This window comes from Opisthorchis viverrini (genome assembly GCF_000715545.1).
Source record: "Opisthorchis viverrini unplaced genomic scaffold opera_v5_488, whole genome shotgun sequence".
Lineage (NCBI taxonomy): Eukaryota > Metazoa > Platyhelminthes > Trematoda > Opisthorchiida > Opisthorchiidae > Opisthorchis > Opisthorchis viverrini.
Genome location: NW_008752152.1, coordinates 234,698 through 254,188, shown reverse-complemented (window position 1 = coordinate 254,188; position 19,491 = coordinate 234,698). Strand labels below are relative to the sequence as shown.

The following is a 19,491-nucleotide window of genomic DNA, read 5'->3' as shown; positions in this document are numbered from 1 at the left end:
TCTCGAAGATTCCTGCCAATGAATTTGATTTTCTATTCTGCGAAACGGATTGGGTGATGAACTTGAAAGTTTCCTCCGTCAGTATAGCAGATTTATTATCAAAACCCGTGACACATTAACCTGCCGTTTTGGCATGTACGCTTGTGTGAACAAGGTGGGTACCGCCTGTTCAGTTTACGCGGCGAAATTTTGAGGATAAATAGCTTGGCTAGAATAAAGCATATCAATAACCTCCCCAATCTATTTATTTCCGGCAAACCGCCGAGGTTTTTTCCCCGGGTAAATGTCATTTAATATTCTGTATTTCGTAGGACACAGAAAACTTGTTGTTTATGCTTGTGCGCAAACTGCCGAGCTGGCTGAAACATGCGCGCAAGAGCTGCTGATTTCCCCGAAACGAAAGCCAAATCAACGGTTATAGTTTAAATAATCGACCACAAATTTAGCAGTTTGTCTGGGAGTATGCATCAGCAAGGTCTTAATAAAACGAGGCCTCCTTGCAACATTTGGACACCAGTGCCTCCTCACTAGCATTTCAGCTTCTCGAGTAAAACAAAATCATGTGTTTGGTTACTTATATGCCGTGGAGTAGTCCATTTTATAGGCACTTCATTGGTTAAATCCGCCGGGTCATTTGTACCATTGTCGTTTGTCGGCCAGACTGTGCTATTTTGAGCGTTCCCCCATTGCGTAATTTGCCACTGTGGAGCCGCCGCGTATTGGGATTCTCTAATAAATGCCGGCCATCCACTTGTAGTGATAGTAAAATAACTGTCGTGTAACATCCAAACTGTAGCGTGCGTCAATTATGATTTTCGTTTCACGTATGCATCACCAAGGTTAGTCTACTTGCGATTATAAGCCCTACTGCGGGTGGTTAGGATATTATAGAAGGTACCCCGGTATTTTTGAATGCCACTATATTTCAACAATCGCAAATACCAAAAAGGATATATGTTACCACAAGTATTGGAATTTCCGGAATTCGGAAACTCGGGTTAAATGGCTGCGGCTGGTATTTAGTTGGTCATCTGGTTTCATTTTCTTTCTGGAAGCGTCCCCCAACCAGAGTGATTAAAATGTGTTTTTCCATGATCCATCTTTTCCCAGTTGCCACTTACCAGATAAAGTGACTGCGGGTTGGTCGGTTTAGTCTTCTCAACAAACAATGACAGAATTTCTGATTATTTATCGAGGTTTGTTTTATTTTGGTTGGTGTGAGCATAGACAACGGAAGCTCTCAGTGTCGAAGTCTGAGACCACCCTTTGGCTCTCTATCCTGGTGGGAGTTCAGCTAAGCTTCTCAAGTTCCTCCAACAGCCAACGTTCCACAAACTTCACAGATGCCCATCGGCTGCTGTCTTCATTGAAGGCAACAGTCAAAAACTCAAGCAGGCTTTTGCCGACATCGCTGAGGGGGAAAATGCCGGCCTTGAATTTTTACTGGTTATGTGCATCCGCTAATGAAGACAAAAAGTTAAAGACAGTCAATTTGCCGTAACATTTTATGAGTAGAAACACTTTGCCCACAGTAGCCTTGATAATGTCCACACCGTGACTCTACAGGACCCTCCATAAAAATTGGATTCAATCACGCAGAGCATTGTGGGGCAATTTAATGATTGATGCGTCTTAGAGGGCACTTGGTTGCACAGGATTGGTAGACTAGTCCAAACGTCGTCGCAAACCCAAATAGTTCCAGAATTTTGGATTCACTAAATGTTGTCCTGTTTCTTCGAGAGAGCTTTGTCAAATCGGAAACAATTTACCTTTCAAAAACCCGTCTCTTATGTCAAGTAGAGTAAAAGCCATTCTAGGCCACAAATGCGATGTATTGGGTGCATCTGCAGCAAATGTTTATGCTTGTTATATATGAGCTTTTTGTTTTCGTTTGCGCCCTTAAACGACTATTGTTAAACGTGGAAACAATTCTGTAGTAGTGTCAGCTGGTACTAGTCGTGCTTCAATTAAAATTGCTGGATTGATTCACGTAGACCGAAATTTCGAGAGTAAATCCCTGCGTCGCATTGGATATGCATGCAGAAGAGGCTAACCTGAGGAAATCACAACGCATTTTGCATCCTTCCGCCTTGTGGATTAGCGCCTGCCAAAGGAACTGTTCATTGACGTGTGCGGTGGTTAGGACTTGAAAACCGTAACATGGTAATACGCATGTTAGCGTTGTTTATGGTTCAGGAACGTCTGCAATCAATATACGCTACAAAGCTATGATTCAAAAAAAAATCAAACAGCTCTAGAACCCATTCTTTGTTACCTTATGACCAATAGTTCTATAAAACCACTGAAATGCACGAGGTACATAATATATATTGTTACCAGGAGACAAGAGTAAGCACGACTGCTGATGACGCAGTTCGAAATGACCCAGAAAACATTAGGAGCGGTTAAACGTTTTGTAAGAAATGACAACTATTTCATGTCAGATGCATGAAGCCAGAAGCTTGAAACATGGCCTGCTACAGCAACCCGTGTCCGTCCTCACATGAGAATTAGAAATGGCCCATAGCCCTGCAAATAAAAAGAAGTGAAGGAAGCACTCTCGTATTTTCAATGGCTTTGATGCACAACACGAGAAACCTAATGTTTGTAAGGCAGCTTAATAATTTCAACATGTGCACACGGACAAAAATTGGCTGCCAAAGGACAAATCAGCAAAATAATGGACCCTAAACCGGTATTCCATCAAAGAGCTCATTATGGAAGATATAGAAAATTTAGCACGAGACATTCTGCATCGGCGCGCCATGAAGATGAATAAAAGCCTGCTAAGATAGCTGAATCAAGCAAGCAGAATTTAAGTGCACGCATGTGGGAAGGATGTACTTTAGTGTGCGTTATGAAGACGAAATTTGTTTCGCAGAAAATCGGAGCGTCCTGATTTTGTCTACGGATTAGGCGCAAGAGCCGTTTTAGGTGATGAGGCGCCCAAGCGATTTGTGATGATTTACATAATACGTTTTGGTGTGAACTTTGTAATTAAATATGACCGTGTAAGGTTACTACCGTGCATATCCACCGTAGCGTTGTTCATTGGTGCAACTTGGCTATCATAAAATCCGTTTATTGTTCTGATATAAGCTTCCACAGATAGTGTCCTAGGCCTCTGATTAAAGAGAGCACTTGCTTGTGAATTAGGCGATGCCTCGTTTCAGCTCCTGTTTGCCGATAGACTACGCCATAAACTGTGGCAGCCAGATTGTCTCACTCGAGGATGTGTGTTTATACAATAGATGCCATGTCGGGAGAAGACATCCTGTGTGCCTCTTGTTGTGAACGGTGCTTTGTCATAATCAGAACACCTTCGGTTTTCCCGAATACTACCTTAACAACTTTGGCTTGAAATGTACGGAGGTCAGGTAACTGCGGTCAATAGTTTCAAGTTTTAATCACTGTGGTTCTCCTTGTCGGTGTTATGGCAATGTAAACTACTGGATACAGTAAACGCGGTCCGAATATTGTAGAAACAAACGCCAACCACTACGCAATTTGCTGAGCAAACGTGACCGACATGCTTAGTAGATATTACTTACGCTGCCACGCAACCGTTTGCTGTTGAGCATTACTTATCTGGAAAAGCGGAGTACTCGAAACTTCATAGCAATTGTAACCCACTCAAGTAACTGCATGGTCTTTACACTTACTTGACGGCCAAGCTAACGAATAGCCAGCCCGGAATCCATTGAGTGAGCTGTCGTCGAGCTAGTGTGCAGGAAAAATGATGCGCCAAGAAACGGGAAGATATACACGAACCGAAAAATTTGCAAGTCTGTGCAAGATTGGTTTTGACTTATTCCAAAACATTGCCTTCTCCTTTACGGAGTGTTATGCGTAGATTGTGCAATAATCCCCCGAAACGAAGGTACGGGATTCGCTCATCACAAATTTGTTGAGGGTTTAGGCTAGAAAATATCTCTAAATTATTACGGAATTCGGGCGTTGCTCTCCGACAACAACGCATGACAAGGCCACCTTCAGTCGGGCGATTTGCAAGGTTAATTTATTAACTGCTATATAGTTGTAGATCTACCAACGAAGGTGTTGGGAACAATTAACTTTAGGTTCCGTTTATGTCATAAATCCACGAATGTTTGCTTTCAAAGGGTTATGGAAATTTTGCAGATATGTTAACATGTCAGGAATTTTAATTGCTACAGGTAATTATTTAAGCAGTGTAACTGAACGACTGTTTCTTACCTGTTTATAAAACAGGATATACTATTATAGCTGACGCCCATATTCACATATATGTGGTCGACTCGTCTTTTATAACAAGCGCCTTCTCAAGCCATTTCTGTGGGAATGATTTTGTTGACTGTCGGTTTGCTGTCACAATTTACGGTTGACCTTCAAATGCTTGCAGTAGAATTTTGACAAATACGATATGGCGAATGTTTTGTTGCTCATGTAGTTTGAGCTGCTGTCGTGTGGAACAGTCATTTTTACTAAACTTTGCAGCATTTGAAGATTTTGGAATAGAGACAGTTGAACGTGAGGCCTTTGCAAACTACTTCGGAGTTGAGAAAGTACTCTTAGTAATTATAAAACCATATAGTTACCACCTACCTCCGCCTTCGGTAATTGCTAAAAGTTAGAATTTAAAATATAAACATCAAAATAGGAAAAAGGTACCAATGATATGTGCAAGCACGTGCAACTTATTAGTGTACAGATCAGTCTCAAAAGAAAACTGGTTTGCATATAGTCCAGGTGTGCATGTGGATGTACATGTTGTTTTTCCGAAAGAACAGAATACCAAATGCTATTTTCGATGAAATTAATAAAACACGTAAACCTGGACACACCAGCTTGGATTCGTTAGGTGAGCACTGGAATCAAAGCCGTCAGAATAGTATAAGGCAGAGAATATGTAAACATCACCAACTGTGGTGCGACGTCCAATCAATCCAAAGACAGGTGGGGGCATTCACCATTGGAATATGCAGTCCGTTCATACGATGTCATCACACATAATTTGCACTGATCCACTTCAAAATGCTCACATCCGCATAAGCGTTGGATTCGATGACTGGTGCACACATAATTCACCATACGAAGTGCCGGTCTGCAAGTTGATCGCTTGAATGAAGCGCCATCACAATATGAACGACGCTTGCTTCTGGTCCTGCCGCCTTCAGTGAGTATTCTTTCATCAGGTACTAGGGTCAGCTTCAGGCAACCAAATATCAGCTCCATTAAAAAATGCCTCCTAAGTTACGACAACGCATTTTAACATTTCACCTCGCGGTGGGTGTGTGAGTTTAGGATTGAAAAAAAAGACTACCAAGATTACTTGTGCCTTTAAGGAAGAAACAATTTGTGCATATTAAATTCCATGATGTTATTATTGACGTGAGAATTCTGGAAACACAGTTGTCGAAAGCTTTTTGGAAGATTACAATGGTCAAAAGCTCGTTCGTTCAAATATCCCTCATTAGTTTGGAATTATACTGAAAGTGCACGGAATGTATCACATTTGCTGCTCACGTCGATACAAGCAAAAGAAGTGACGTAAAGGACTCTTGATTTTGACCACACAGCTACCCATCTCCATGGGTAAGCGCCGGCTGCAGGAACGTGATTGTTTATTGTGAACTAATTGTTATCAGATTTGATGAACTTTTCATTTACTTCTAAATAGGGCACTTCGCTCACTGAGGGCTTCAAATGAAACGTTAGCCTCATGAATCTGGTAAATTTCAACTTTTGTAGCAAACAGCTTGTGACGTTGGGAAGCGATCAACTGATCAATCAATAACGCACGCGTGGAGAAACCAGCAATCTGCGAACCGAAACATTAATATAGTAGCTCACCGGTGATTCCTGTAGACAAAAAAGTGTAAAAAATTTTTGGTATTTAAAGCATCATTAAAACTCTCAAAAAATGCCGGAAAATTGTCAAAACCGCGTTTTTTCGCCTGGAAAGCGTTTCTCACACACCAAGATACCATTGTTGATAGCATAAATCAGGGTGAAGAAACGTTCGTTCTTTATGTTTTGTTGGTAAAATTTATAACTTTAGCACATTCCACTGGTAGCAGTTTACTTCAGATTCATTACAGGCATATTGATGCATTAAAATCAAACGACAATATGTTTTTTGTGACAGAACACAATATCTTTTTAACCGTGCGCTCTTTATGTATATTTGGCGGATTTGCGATGAATTTGCGCAAATAGTGACACCTTTCTCGCATGAAACGCGAATATCGAAGAAGAGCCGAACTTGGTAAATCACTTCCATCTGTGCGACCCCATAAGCCTACGCACGACGGCCTCAACAAATTTACCGTTTTCGGGTAGAAATACGTATCTAAAAAACAAGTGTTCCGATGTTATTATTGACGTGAGAATTCTGGAAACACAGTTGTCGAAAGCTTTTTGGAAGATTACAATGGTCAAAAGCTCGTTCGTTCAAATATCCCTCATTAGTTTGGAATTATACTGAAAGTGCACGGAATGTATCACATTTGCTGCTCACGTCGATACAAGCAAAAGAAGTGACGTAAAGGACTCTTGATTTTGACCACACAGCTACCCATCTCCATGGGTAAGCGCCGGCTGCAGGAACGTGATTGTTTATTGTGAACTAATTGTTATCAGATTTGATGAACTTTTCATTTACTTCTAAATAGGGCACTTCGCTCACTGAGGGCTTCAAATGAAACGTTAGCCTCATGAATCTGGTAAATTTCAACTTTTGTAGCAAACAGCTTGTGACGTTGGGAAGCGATCAACTGATCAATCAATAACGCACGCGTGGAGAAACCAGCAATCTGCGAACCGAAACATTAATATAGTAGCTCACCGGTGATTCCTGTAGACAAAAAAGTGTAAAAAATTTTTGGTATTTAAAGCATCATTAAAACTCTCAAAAAATGCCGGAAAATTGTCAAAACCGCGTTTTTTCGCCTGGAAAGCGTTTCTCACACACCAAGATACCATTGTTGATAGCATAAATCAGGGTGAAGAAACGTTCGTTCTTTATGTTTTGTTGGTAAAATTTATAACTTTAGCACATTCCACTGGTAGCAGTTTACTTCAGATTCATTACAGGCATATTGATGCATTAAAATCAAACGACAATATGTTTTTTGTGACAGAACACAATATCTTTTTAACCGTGCGCTCTTTATGTATATTTGGCGGATTTGCGATGAATTTGCGCAAATAGTGGCACCTTTCTCGCATGAAACGCGAATATCGAAGAAGAGCCGAACTTGGTAAATCACTTCCATCTGTGCGACCCCATAAGCCTACGCACGACGGCCTCAACAAATTTACCGTTTTCGGGTAGAAATACGTATCTAAAAAACAAGTGTTCCGTTTCATTCAGATAGCATTTTGGGTAACTAACAAAACTGCTAGAAAACGGCATAAACATTTTTACTGCGATGCGTGTAAGTGTTACAAATTTTGGTTGCCAGATAATCGAACAGCACAAACAATGTGTTTTCGGCGACGTCACGGCATTGCTTGCAACAAATTATCTGTGACCCAAAGAGTGCCTGATCCGATAGATACAATTGCACAGACTCAAAGAAGTTTACTTGTTCTTATCCAACAAAAGGTATACAAACACATTACTGTTAAGAAAACTATCAATCCTTATCAATCAGTGGCGTTACACCAATTGCTACTGACGTACGTTGCAAATTTATTTGGTTTATTTCACATAAATTTCGGTCTACCACTCATCTTGTTCCTTAAGTCATGCCGCCAAATTCAAATCAAAAGAAAGATTCAGTTACCAACCCCTGGGCACTGCAGCTACTGTCCGTTTTATATATTTTGTACCTGTGATTCAAAGACTAAGGTTAATTAATCAGTACCTATCCTCCGTTAAAAACACGCACTCACTGAATCGTCTAAGGTTGCCTACCGGAGGATATGTTGGAGATTTTTGTGTCAACCCGCTTCAAACACTGTATATGATTCCGTCCATTTGAACAACTGAACAGGATGACTCCGGAACGAGAGGACGTGATAGACGATAGTGCGAAAGCAACTCCAAATCTAAGCGTCCGCGGCTTAACCATTTATTTATCAGTGCTTCGATAATAAAGTGCAAATTTAAGTATCCAAGCAAACTGCGTAATTCAAATTGCTGCTAAACTATATGCAACTGTAAGTTCAACGACAAAATATCATTTCCTTACACTCAGGATTATAGTGGGCAGCGAAAGATTCCTTGAAAAACTAAGTGTAATTTTGGGCTACTTAAAAAACTTGGTAATCAAAAGTTTAAAATTATACGAAAAAAGAGAAAATTAAAAAAAATAAAAATTGAAAATTGATATAAAATTAACGAGCACCATTAAGTTGCATTCTATGAGCTAAACCACATGTTAACAAGGCGAAATTTATTTGCATCCCATTTTTCCGAGAAAGCACAACAAGTTTCCTTTTGCTTGGTCGGCATTTGTGGGCACTTTGCGTGTATGGATTTCATGCGTTCACAAGATAAGATCTATCTGAAATTTCGTGCTACTACCACTGTCTTCTATTTCTGAGAAGCACGGTCACAAATATAAAAAGTGCGCACTGATCGCTTTGAAAACACCGAATTAAAATTGGCCGCAAATAACCAAAAGCCAGTTTTGACCCAAAACCCGAGGAATACCCTGAAAAAAGTGGACCCTTATGCAGTCCGGCATAACAATAAGGGGACTCAATCTCCCCGCCAAATTCAGAGGTTATAGGCCTGCGTATTGAAAGCCAGGATGTGTGCCTCAGGCTACTGATTTAAGGAGGATTTTTGACTATCGCACCAACTGAAACCCTGTGGATATATTTGCTTATTTGTTTGCAGTGGGTGTGTCTAGGGCTTCAGAATGTTCAGTTGAGCTATTAATAATTGTGCGGCAGTGGACATTTGTTTAATCACATGCAGACAATTGTTGGGCAAAACATGAAACTAACCTTTATTTGCTACATTAACGATTCAGTGTTGACGATTATGAGGCGAAGTATTATGGCGTAATATTTACAGAATAAAATGCAAGTCACAGAAACTGACATACTAATTTAGACGATTCGATGGCATTATTCCAGCCAAACGAAAACATGACATGAAACTAACCTTTATTTGCTACATTAACGATTCAGTGTTGACGATTATGAGGCGAAGTATTATGGCGTAATATTTACAGAATAAAATGCAAGTCACAGAAACTGACATACTAATTTAGACGATTCGATGGCATTATTCCAGCCAAACGAAATAGTCTTTCTCAGTTTAATCCAGTGGACACTTGGTGTGCTGGTAATGCGCTTTTGATTATCGACCGACGCGCCCAATGCGAGTGAGAAGTCTTCAATAATGAATGCAAGGGTTATTGCTGGAATATTACAAATTACGCTTATCGAACGAAGTAGCGGTTTGGAATTTTTGATGAGAAATTTTAAACTCTGAAAATGTCGTGTGGTCTACGGCTCCGTGAAAATTGGTTGTGGATTGTTCCCTTTGAGTTGCGTAGCTCAGATTTCCAAATTTTGTTCCCAAAATCGAATTTGGCTATTTGCGGACTACCGGTAACTATTCCAGAACAAGCCCGAATTTACGTGCCATTCCTGTGTTCAGGATTTGCACTTCTATATTTAATAAAATGACGCGCAGGCAGTTAATTATTTCCCCTTTCCGTCCACTTAATTTATAAATGCAATGGAACCCAAAAAATGTTGGCAAGCCCACAAACTGTTATTCAGTATTATGCTTTAATTATCAGCTGAGTACTTTTTGATTTCGCGTAGTACTTCAAAAAGTGCCGGTCTTAGTTTCAGAATTCCGTGATTCAAAGAGCTACTTGCAAAATTTTAAATGGCTGTATTGCCGGTTGAACGGTGCTTCCTGCACTGCTGATGCTTACAAGACAAAGAGTCCTCCTTTGGTTGTTCTGAACATATTGCTCGACGAAATACTGCAGCATGTGGACCAATTTCCATTGACAGAAACATGTGAGGCTCCAAGAAAATAGACCTATTTTTCCAGTAGTTCAGTTAACACGCTCCACGTTGGTGCTGAAATTTGGTACAGACGGGATGACATTGAATTATGTGTGGTTACCGCATATGTTCAACACTTACTACTTGATTCTGGTGAGTTAACCAAAGTAAACTTTTTCAGTAAGGTTATTACGAAGCAAATCCTGATTGGCGTGTATTCAGTGTTTAATACATCGCGGCAGTTGATGACAGGTTTTAAAATTTGGCACATGTAGGATTATTTGGGGCAGACATGTGTTGCTTTTATGTACGGTAGTTGCATGCTCATCAGCATATTCCTCAAGCGGTTACGGCAAAAGCCTGTCACTACTAGGCAAATTGAATGAATGCTAGTGAACAGGTACATTTAGCTGTCACGCAAGTATGACATCTGTCTATCCGTTTATCTTGCGCTCACACATTTCGAAACGATGGAAAACTCATATTGCTCGGAAAACGAAGAAGACTCGTTTGATCCTGATTGTCTTCATTTACTGTCTTGTTCCCCATTTTAATGGGTTAAAATATTTTGGACGGAAACATTAATATATATTTGTTCGTTGACGGTTGACTTCAAAGTTCATTTAATTTATTGCCATAGACCGCAGAATTATCGTCGCCAGCGCCTGATGGTACCAATAGAAGGTCTATTGTTAATTTCCCCATACCCATGGCACACTGATACTTACCACCAATCCACTGACTATAAATCGGCTAGAAACGATCAAGAGTCCCTTCTGACTCAACACTAAAAGGGCGCGGTAGAAGAATGTGCTGCTATCGGGTATACAATTGCATTAAGCATTCCATCGAAACTTGTGTCAGAATATTGGTAATCCATGATCGCCGTCTTTGCCCTACCTCCGGAGTTTCTTGCCCTTTGTCGCTTTTCCCTAGGCAGCTTAACCTAGTTTACGAAAATTGCATCGGTGGCATTAGTGTTGGTATATTGAAGTTCCTTCTAAATGTTTTGTCGATCGTATGAAAGAATCTGCTGCAAAAGATTTTGTTTATAATTGCTGAACAAATGCTGGGCAAAAAGTGAAATTCACTTTACTTTGCTACATTTATGATTCGGTGTTGACGTGAAGTTAGCGAAAATTTAGGGCAGAAAATATCCTCATGAAGATTGCAAAAATGTGCCAAAACGGAATACGCGTGTGATGTTACGTGTGGCACGCTAGTACGTCGAGCGAAGCACCTAACGAGCGCACGAAGACCTTTCTATCCGGTTTGAAGCTTTATAATCTCAAATCCACACAGAATAATTTGAAACCGGTTTGCTCACAAGGAAGTATTTTCTAAGATGATTAGCAAATCCTCCATCGGCAAGTTTATGCTTCAACCCAGATCATTTGTTCAAAATGCGCAATCAACATTTTGTCAAAGTTTACAGCAGCAGCAAAGCTCTGCACAGCAGGGAAAATGTTGAAGAATGTCATCCTAGTTGGCATTAAAAGGAATCCCTCGACATGATTATGATGAAAAGACCTAAATTATTCTCAGCTCGTTGAGCCAGGCTCCATAAAAGCAAGACTCAAATCTTCAATGACGTGATAACCTAAGTGCTGTACTTTGAATATTTGCAATCCCACAATAAATCGGCCTACACAAGTGTTGTTAGTTTACTCTCGCCGAATACATTTGCAGTATTTCACATGGCTAAAACAACCGGCATCATCCTAAAAATTTAACGACACCCGATTTTCAGATGCGCTAACGGCACTGAAACTCACAAAGCTCCCGCCCATGGTTAGATTGCAGATCGTGAGCACGCTTGAAATTAAATTCCTCAGAGTAACTGGTAGGTGCATTCTAAGTAATTTAACTAAGACAGTGGTGTTCACAATTTTTCCGGCTTATATGAACATATATTCCATTCAAAAATCGACGTTGACAAGACAATAACTCACGGCTCTCTTAAACCAATTCGTGTTGAAATGAGGCGGACCGCAAAATAGTCTTGGGTAGCCATAGCCCAAATGACGGAATGCGTGAAAATCTTATTCAGTTTTTCCTTCTAACAACAGTCGAGTTAAAATCACTTGCATGGGATTTAGCATTGAGCATACACGGCCATGAAGTTTGGAGGCGCCGAAGATACGGTGTGTTGAAACCGCCTAATGTAATATCTGAGTTAAAATTTACGAAGGTTGTTTTTTTCAGTTTAACAGAGTATTTTATTTCTTTCCAAATATTCAGTAGCCTTCCACCCATAGATATTATTTCAACACTCATAAGTGCGACAATATGAAACAACAGACTGACCAAATTTGAGCCGCATGCTGCACATTTTCACACGCTTTCTAAGGGATGCAGCAGTCGATCAAATCCGGCAACCGCGCACCAACTGGCAAAACGTCCTGCTCCGCATTAACCAGCTTTCAGCTACCCCGTTGTGACGGATGCTGTAATTTTGTTGATGTATAACGCTGAAAATATATGTCCTGCATCTAATTTGTTATCGAACACAACTCAAACCTCGGAATTTCTTCGACGTCAAACAAAAACTCGCAGTCAAACAGTTTTGAAGAACGTCGTTTAAACATACATAATCACATCATTTGGGCTACCTAAAGGGTTCATAACCTAAAACTAATGGGACTCAAGTAATAAGATTTGCAAGATAAATTGTGGTTGCCTTTCTGGGCAAACTTCAAATTCAGCGGGAAACAGCAAAGCATTGCCATTCGTTTGCCGTCTCTTTGGTTTGTGGGAGTTGTGCAATGCACAATCAAAAAATGCGGCCGTGCTACGTCTTGATTAGTTGAGCAACGTTTGCTTTAAAACAGGTAATTATCAAACAGACCGTAGATTATTTTGAGAAAAATTTTGTTCCACCAAACGGTTTCGTAAAAATCTACTGGCTCTGAACAATCAAAATATTGAACTATTAATCCACTTGCGGCACAGGTTAGGAAAACCTTGAGTAATCAAGTCTTTTCCGTCATTCTCTAGGATAACTTCAGTTAAAGCTCAGTTATGTTTCTCCTACTACACCGTCAAGTTTGTCGAAGGAGCTACTCACGTTCCGTGACTTGATGCTTCGTTCAATAAAATCAGAAGTCTTTGCCCATTTGAGAGATGTAGTGAAGTACCTACGGGGAGCATGTCTGCGGAACTACAATCCGAACCTGTCTGCTAATCATTTAAGTCATTTTCTTTTACCTACGAGTGCAGTGGAAAATAAACTGTTTTTGCAATCCACATGCCTCACGTCTTTGGAGTCTATTCATGAAAGAATACTAGGAAAAGTACAAAGGCATATTTTAATGATTTCCGACTAACCAGTTTCTGCCAGTGATTGAAATCGGTAAAGGCAAGTTAGAAGTCACCACTTATAATGTTTGTCGTGTTTGCCTCCATAATCCTGATTAGGTACGACATAAATATACTTATGTATATATATGTGTATATAGGTATGTATACATATATACATATAACGGATCATATTTTGATCGGCGATGAATAGCACTTATGATTTGATCTACTAGGCGTCGTCAGTGAACACCTTTTGCAATAAAACAACTTGCATGTAGTTTATTACCTTTCCAATGGAGTGCGCAAACTTTGAATATCTGGGAAAGTTTTGTTGGCTTGAACAGCAGATGCGTCCGGCCGTCACGGATTTCCTGACATTGCAGGATGCGTAATGCACCGCTTATGAAATTAAGACACCTCTAAATGGCCGTTTGTTGTTTTCAAACTACAGTTTGTTTTTGGATAGTTTTATGCACCGGCTGACTTCACATGCAGTGAAACTCAATTTCTCAGCGTAACTGGAAGCTGTCTGGGAAGGCAAGATGGCGTGCAAAATTATATGTGTAAGGAAAATCATTTTGATCTAGTTTCCTAAGTGCTGGAGAGAAAAATTTCTCGCTTTAAAATTTCGTTTTCTATTCTTACTTGAACATGCATTTGAAGGGTACGCCACGACCACAATTCCATATTTATGCTATTCCTTGAAATATACTGGAAACGTGTTTGATACTCATGCGACTTACGCCAAATACGCACGGAATAAATGCACTAGGAAATGAAGAACTTTCGCGGGACATACTGTGGCTTATCTGTAAGCAACTTTTTATCTGTCATACTTGTCATCGTTATATTGATTCGTCATTTCTGAGCCTTATACGTGCACATATCCTGGCATAAATCCGATTCGTTGAATATCATTTGTAATTTGTCTGTAATGCGAACGCAATTAAATTCACAAACTGAGACCAGTTCTTAGCAAATCTGGCCATTTCATGTACGAATTCTAATGGGTATTTTATCATCGTGCTCGTGTGATGAAAACCTGCCATTTTCTGCGTCGCCATCCAATGATGTGGTAAACAGCAAATGTTTTGAATTTTCTCTAAAAAGGCGAACTATGTTTTGCACAAATCATGCCAAAATCACAGTCTAAAATCCTATTTCACTGCGGGACGTTGTGCCCTCTAATTGTGATCGGATATAACGTCAAAGTTCAAAATTATAATTTGGGTGAATGTGACTGAAACTTCACCCATGCAGTAACACTTTTGATCAGGTATAACAAAATATATTTCACTGCGATAGATTTAGCTTATAAGTACGTTCGGTTCCAGAATCCAAGAAGGTGTTTCGAGTTCATTTTTGCGCAAATCTTCTGAGAAAAGCGCATTGTTTGTAGCAATAACCACATTTAATTTAACTGAAAACTGCATGATTGCTTACTGTAAAGTGTTTCGTTGCATAATTAGATACATCTGTAAACTTCACCTATGAGAGCAAGTCCTCTTAGGGGAGCCTTTGAGAGAATATTTGAAATACGGGAATGAAGTACCGTAAACGTTGACTGAAGAACACCTCACAGAAGTTATCATGGTGATTTGTGCTCCAAAACTTACCTTTGGTTACTGTTGATTTTTTGCAAACAAATGTTATTATAATGATCATTTCCAGTCTGCTTGTGTTTAGCATGCATCCGGATTTCACCACTTTGATATAAGTTATATGTGCTTTTAAACTTTCGCGGACGTACCCTTGAAGCATTTAAAAATTTTTCACAACAACCAATTGATTGCAGCTGTTTCGGCTTTATACATCCTTTTTTTCAATCTGGCGTTAAATCCGGTCAGCGGATTTCCAGTTATGTGCACATAAATTCGACAACGACCACAGGAAAATGGTGCCGTATTACTCAGTCGATCGGTTTTTGTATTTTTCTAATCACCACGTGTGGTGTGCAAAATCCTAATGTATAGGATCAATATTTTATGATAATTTGTGAAAGATATCAATTCATTCGCTGATTGCATTTTTGCATAATGTAAATTTGATATTCGAGGAGCTCACTTGGCATAGTAAGCTTGAACTAGATAAGTTTGGCAGAGCCTACTGAAACACTGTGCAGTCCCCACGCGTTTGAGCTTCATGAAATGCAGAAAGTGTCCAAGCGGTAATAACTAGAAGTATTTGAATTTCTTGCACTCTTAAATTGTATTGCAAACTGAATTATCCTGTGTCCCTCGAAATGCTGCTGTGTATCCCCTCACCAATGAATATCCGATGTTTTCATTCAGCCTCAGCCTATCAAGGTGACTCTGGAAGGCTTCTAATTCCTTGTCCTTGTTTCCCTTTCCGTTCTCAATATTCCTTCTCTCCAACAACGCTGCTGCTTTTGTTTGTTTCACCGGATCCAGCCGTTGGATTTGCACCAATTTTCCGAGATACAGTTCGACGACCAGTACTTCTCTTCCAATCGTGAACTTGTAAACTCACATTCAGACACCGGCCTTGACAGCCAATCAGCCAAATGTTTCTCCTTCCCGGGCGCGTGCTGGATTGTGAATTCGTACTCTGGCAGCCGGTGTGACCATCATGCGATATTCTTGCAAGAATATCTCATGGTTCTGATTCACTACAGACGTTGGCGATTGGTATTGGCATTAATCCTTCGCCCAAGTAGACAAGGTCTCCACATATCCAGGACCAAGACGACCGCTAAACAATCCTTCTCAATCGTGGAATACTTCTGTTCAGTGTTTGTCAGGACGCGACTGGCATATTTGGTACCTCCGTTCCTCCGCTTTAGCACTGCGCCGATCACTGGCGTCCATTGCAACAATGAACATCTCTCCGACCATAGGAAGTTTGAGGGTTAGTTGCTGATCCAACGTCCACGCTTTGACACGCCCAAATCTTCAGGTGCTTCTACGTTCCATTCGAATTTCCAATTTTGACCGAGCAACGCGTACGGTGGCACAGCAATCTTGTTGAAATCCTTAACGAACCGACTGTTGTATGCTGTTCGTCCAAGAAACTGGCGTAGAGAACGCCTTGAATCGGGAACAGCGAAATCTTTGACCTTTGGCAATGTTTCGGGCAGTGGGCTAACTCTCCCCGAACCCAATTTATACCTCAGCAGTGTCACCGAACTCCGAGCGAGCTGTGTCTTGGCTTCATTTATCCGCAGGCCAGCCCCCCGAATCCGCTTTAATACAGCATCCAAGTGAACAGCCCCTCTAGTTCTGAATTGCTGTACACAACGATATCGTCTCCGTACACGGCAACATTGTGGAGTCCCTTCGTTACACAATTCATCAAGCGCCGAAATGTGAATGGTGCCCCGGACAGACCAAACGCCATTCGTCTATATTGATTTTGGGTGTCCAATAAACGTAAACGCCGTTTAATCTCGGTCCTCTTCTTTGATAGGTAGGTGGCAATATCCAGAACGCAAGTCAAACGCAGTAAAGGATCAAGTATGCTGGAAGGAATTGAAAATATCTCTAACCGAAGCCACAGCCACAACCCGATTTACGGTCAGTTCATTCAAACGTCGGAAATTCGGGCAAAAACTCTAATTTTCGTTTGCCATTCTTAAAAGCACAACTGGGGAATTGTACGCACTATAGGCTTTTTTGAATGTACCACTATTCAACATCTCAGGAATCTGTCTATGGGCCTCCTCCCGTTGGTGCAGCGGCAACGCACGGAGTCCATAAAGTAAAAAGTGGTCTGATGTCGTAGGAATTTCGTGTTCTATCCACGGCCAGAAGACAAAAGGATCCTCATCGCCCGTGAACAGTTCGGAATATTCTTCGACCACGGCCCGTACTGACGATACAAGACGGCAGTTTTCGGACACGCAGCTCGCTCACGACAGTGCCTGGATTATCTTCGAGCTTGATTGTGCCATAATTTGTCACCAGCTTTACGTCGATCACGGAATCTGTGCCCTTGAGAAAATCAGCTCCCAATATTGTCTGCCCTACGTCTGGGCTGATCAGCAGCGCGTGCTCCACGGACTTGTCACCTAGGCGTATCGAGTGCGTTGACAATCTGTCAGCCTTCAGTCGATATCCACCAATGGCTGTCACGGCTAGCGCGCACGGTCTGTGATCCGCTTGGTTCCCTCTTTGCCTCAGCGATACAACTGCTCTTGTAACAATCAAACATAACTCCTTTTTCCCGTCTATTTCGACAATGGTTTGTATGGTGGCTTGTGTCAGTGCGGTAATGGCGACTTATCCAGGAAAAGAGGAGCATTCTAAATTTTATTGTGTACATTTGACCGGTACGAGGATACTGAGTGTTCCAGTGGCCAGGCTTACCGCACATGTAGCACCGGCTGGTTCGAGCGTGTCTCCGGGATTCCGTTTTCACGGCTGCAAGGTTTTCGGTGAGTTGTTCCAACCTGGTCCGCAGTTCCTCCAGTGATGAAACATCCCTCTTCTCTTGCGAGTGCGACGTGCCCAGCGGTTCCTCAGGCAGCTACCGGGCCAGACGCACCAGGACCTTAACAACAAACAACTGGCCAGTTGTCTATGCCTACCACAACTGGGCACCAAGAGCGGGTTGCACACCTTCGACGAACTGATCCGACAGCAACTGGTGTCGAGTCTCGGCAAAGCACGATCCAAAAACTGCTGCACGCCGGCAAAGTACACGGTCTTGACAGATCCGGGTGCCGCCTCATAGCCACCTAGCGGTCGGCCGTTGTTTCGAAACCCGCTGCAAGTACAGCATTCGCGGCGCCCCAGTCTATTTTCTGAGGGCCTCTTCTGGCCGCATCCAGGGCGCCTTCTCCCGGCCTTTGAGGAGGGTTTTGAGCCCTGCTAACAACCCTGTAGAATTTAATATTGTGCTGAGTAATGAAACAGAATGCATCGCCTCTGAATTTCTACACAGAAGGTTGGCCTTAAGTTGACAATTTTGAAAATCCAACCTGCTCATTTCGGTGATCAACGAACTTATATTTCTACTACATAGTGTCGGCAAATGCTAATTTACCGAGCCGATTTTGCACTAGGCCATGAACCCATTTTGAAAATTCCGCATTAAAAATAAAGCTGTTGGAATGCACCCATATTATTCGCAATTTACATGACTCGAAGATTTTTAACTTTCAGTAATCTCAGCGGTTTACACAATATTCACGTCCATGGATGAACGCGCAACACTCCGGTGAGATGTTTGCACTGATTGAGGTTGAGGCGCATTCTTCAGTTAGTAAGATGATGCGCGTGAATTCTTATATGAGCTTGTGTACCTATTCTTATATACCTGTTAAAAAGGAAATTAAGGATCGCGATTTCCGGACTAAACGGACGGCTAAAATGGGGTCTACATATTAACTGGCATTGCCTGCAATGTGCTGCTATAACTGCACACGAGAATCATTGCGTCATTTTGATAAGCAAGTAGGCAGAAATGAAATATATTGAAATTTCTTCAAACAGGTCGGTAGTAATAATTTGCAATAGGTTTATTCATTAATGGGAGCTTGGTACCAACGAAAAGACCCGCAGCAAACATACCGGAAATAATGATAAGAATATTCATGTAATAATGGGCGAGGAACTAGCCATACGCCGGATTACAGTAAACCATATTTGGTCCGCACACTGAGGGATACGATCAACATTTGTTTAACATTGCTTTCCCCTTATCGACCGTCATTGAACCAAAACAATCAAAATATGTTTATTCCACCAACTGTCATCACCGAAGTTAACCAGCGAGTCACCAGCGCTCAGGTAAAGTCTAACAGCGCTAGTGATGCTAGTTGATGAATGAACTCACGAGCCATGTGAAATTATGGTCGTTTGTTGTTCACTCCTTTAGAGTAGCACGTAAATACTGCACATGAAATTTGATCTTATCCCATGAGGGAACGAAGTAGGGAAGAGGTACGCGAAAGTGGAATTTTGAGCCCATTTGCCTCCTGGTCCGGGAACAAAACCTGGCGCCTGATTTAAGCGAAGCACTATTGCAACCCGAGGGTTGAACAGGCCACAGTACTAGGAAGTACATTATGGACGAGGCTTCCCAGAAAAAGCATTGCCAATATTCACATGAAAAACTAATTTATTCGTAGCGTTTCACGAGAAACAAACCACCGTCAGAGTTCGAAATGATCACGTCTTGGGCGTGAAACTGTTGGTGACCGGCTCTAAGTAAAACCGGAAAGGCGAACGTTCAGATATAAGAAACGCAGTTTAACTATTCATACGC

At 41.3% G+C, this 19,491-nt stretch overlaps 1 protein-coding gene across 1 annotated transcript; it reads right to left on the bottom strand.

The window, feature by feature from the left end:
• Positions 1–1,290: 1,290 nt before the first annotated feature.
• On the bottom strand, positions 1,291–14,956 carry T265_11392 (hypothetical protein; the record flags this gene model as incomplete). Its single annotated transcript, XM_009178033.1, has 2 exons — positions 1,291–1,411; positions 14,880–14,956. 2 exons carry the CDS (start codon positions 14,954–14,956, stop codon positions 1,291–1,293), a joined length of 198 nt encoding a protein of 65 aa, XP_009176297.1.
• Between the last annotated feature and the right edge of the window lie 4,535 nt (positions 14,957–19,491).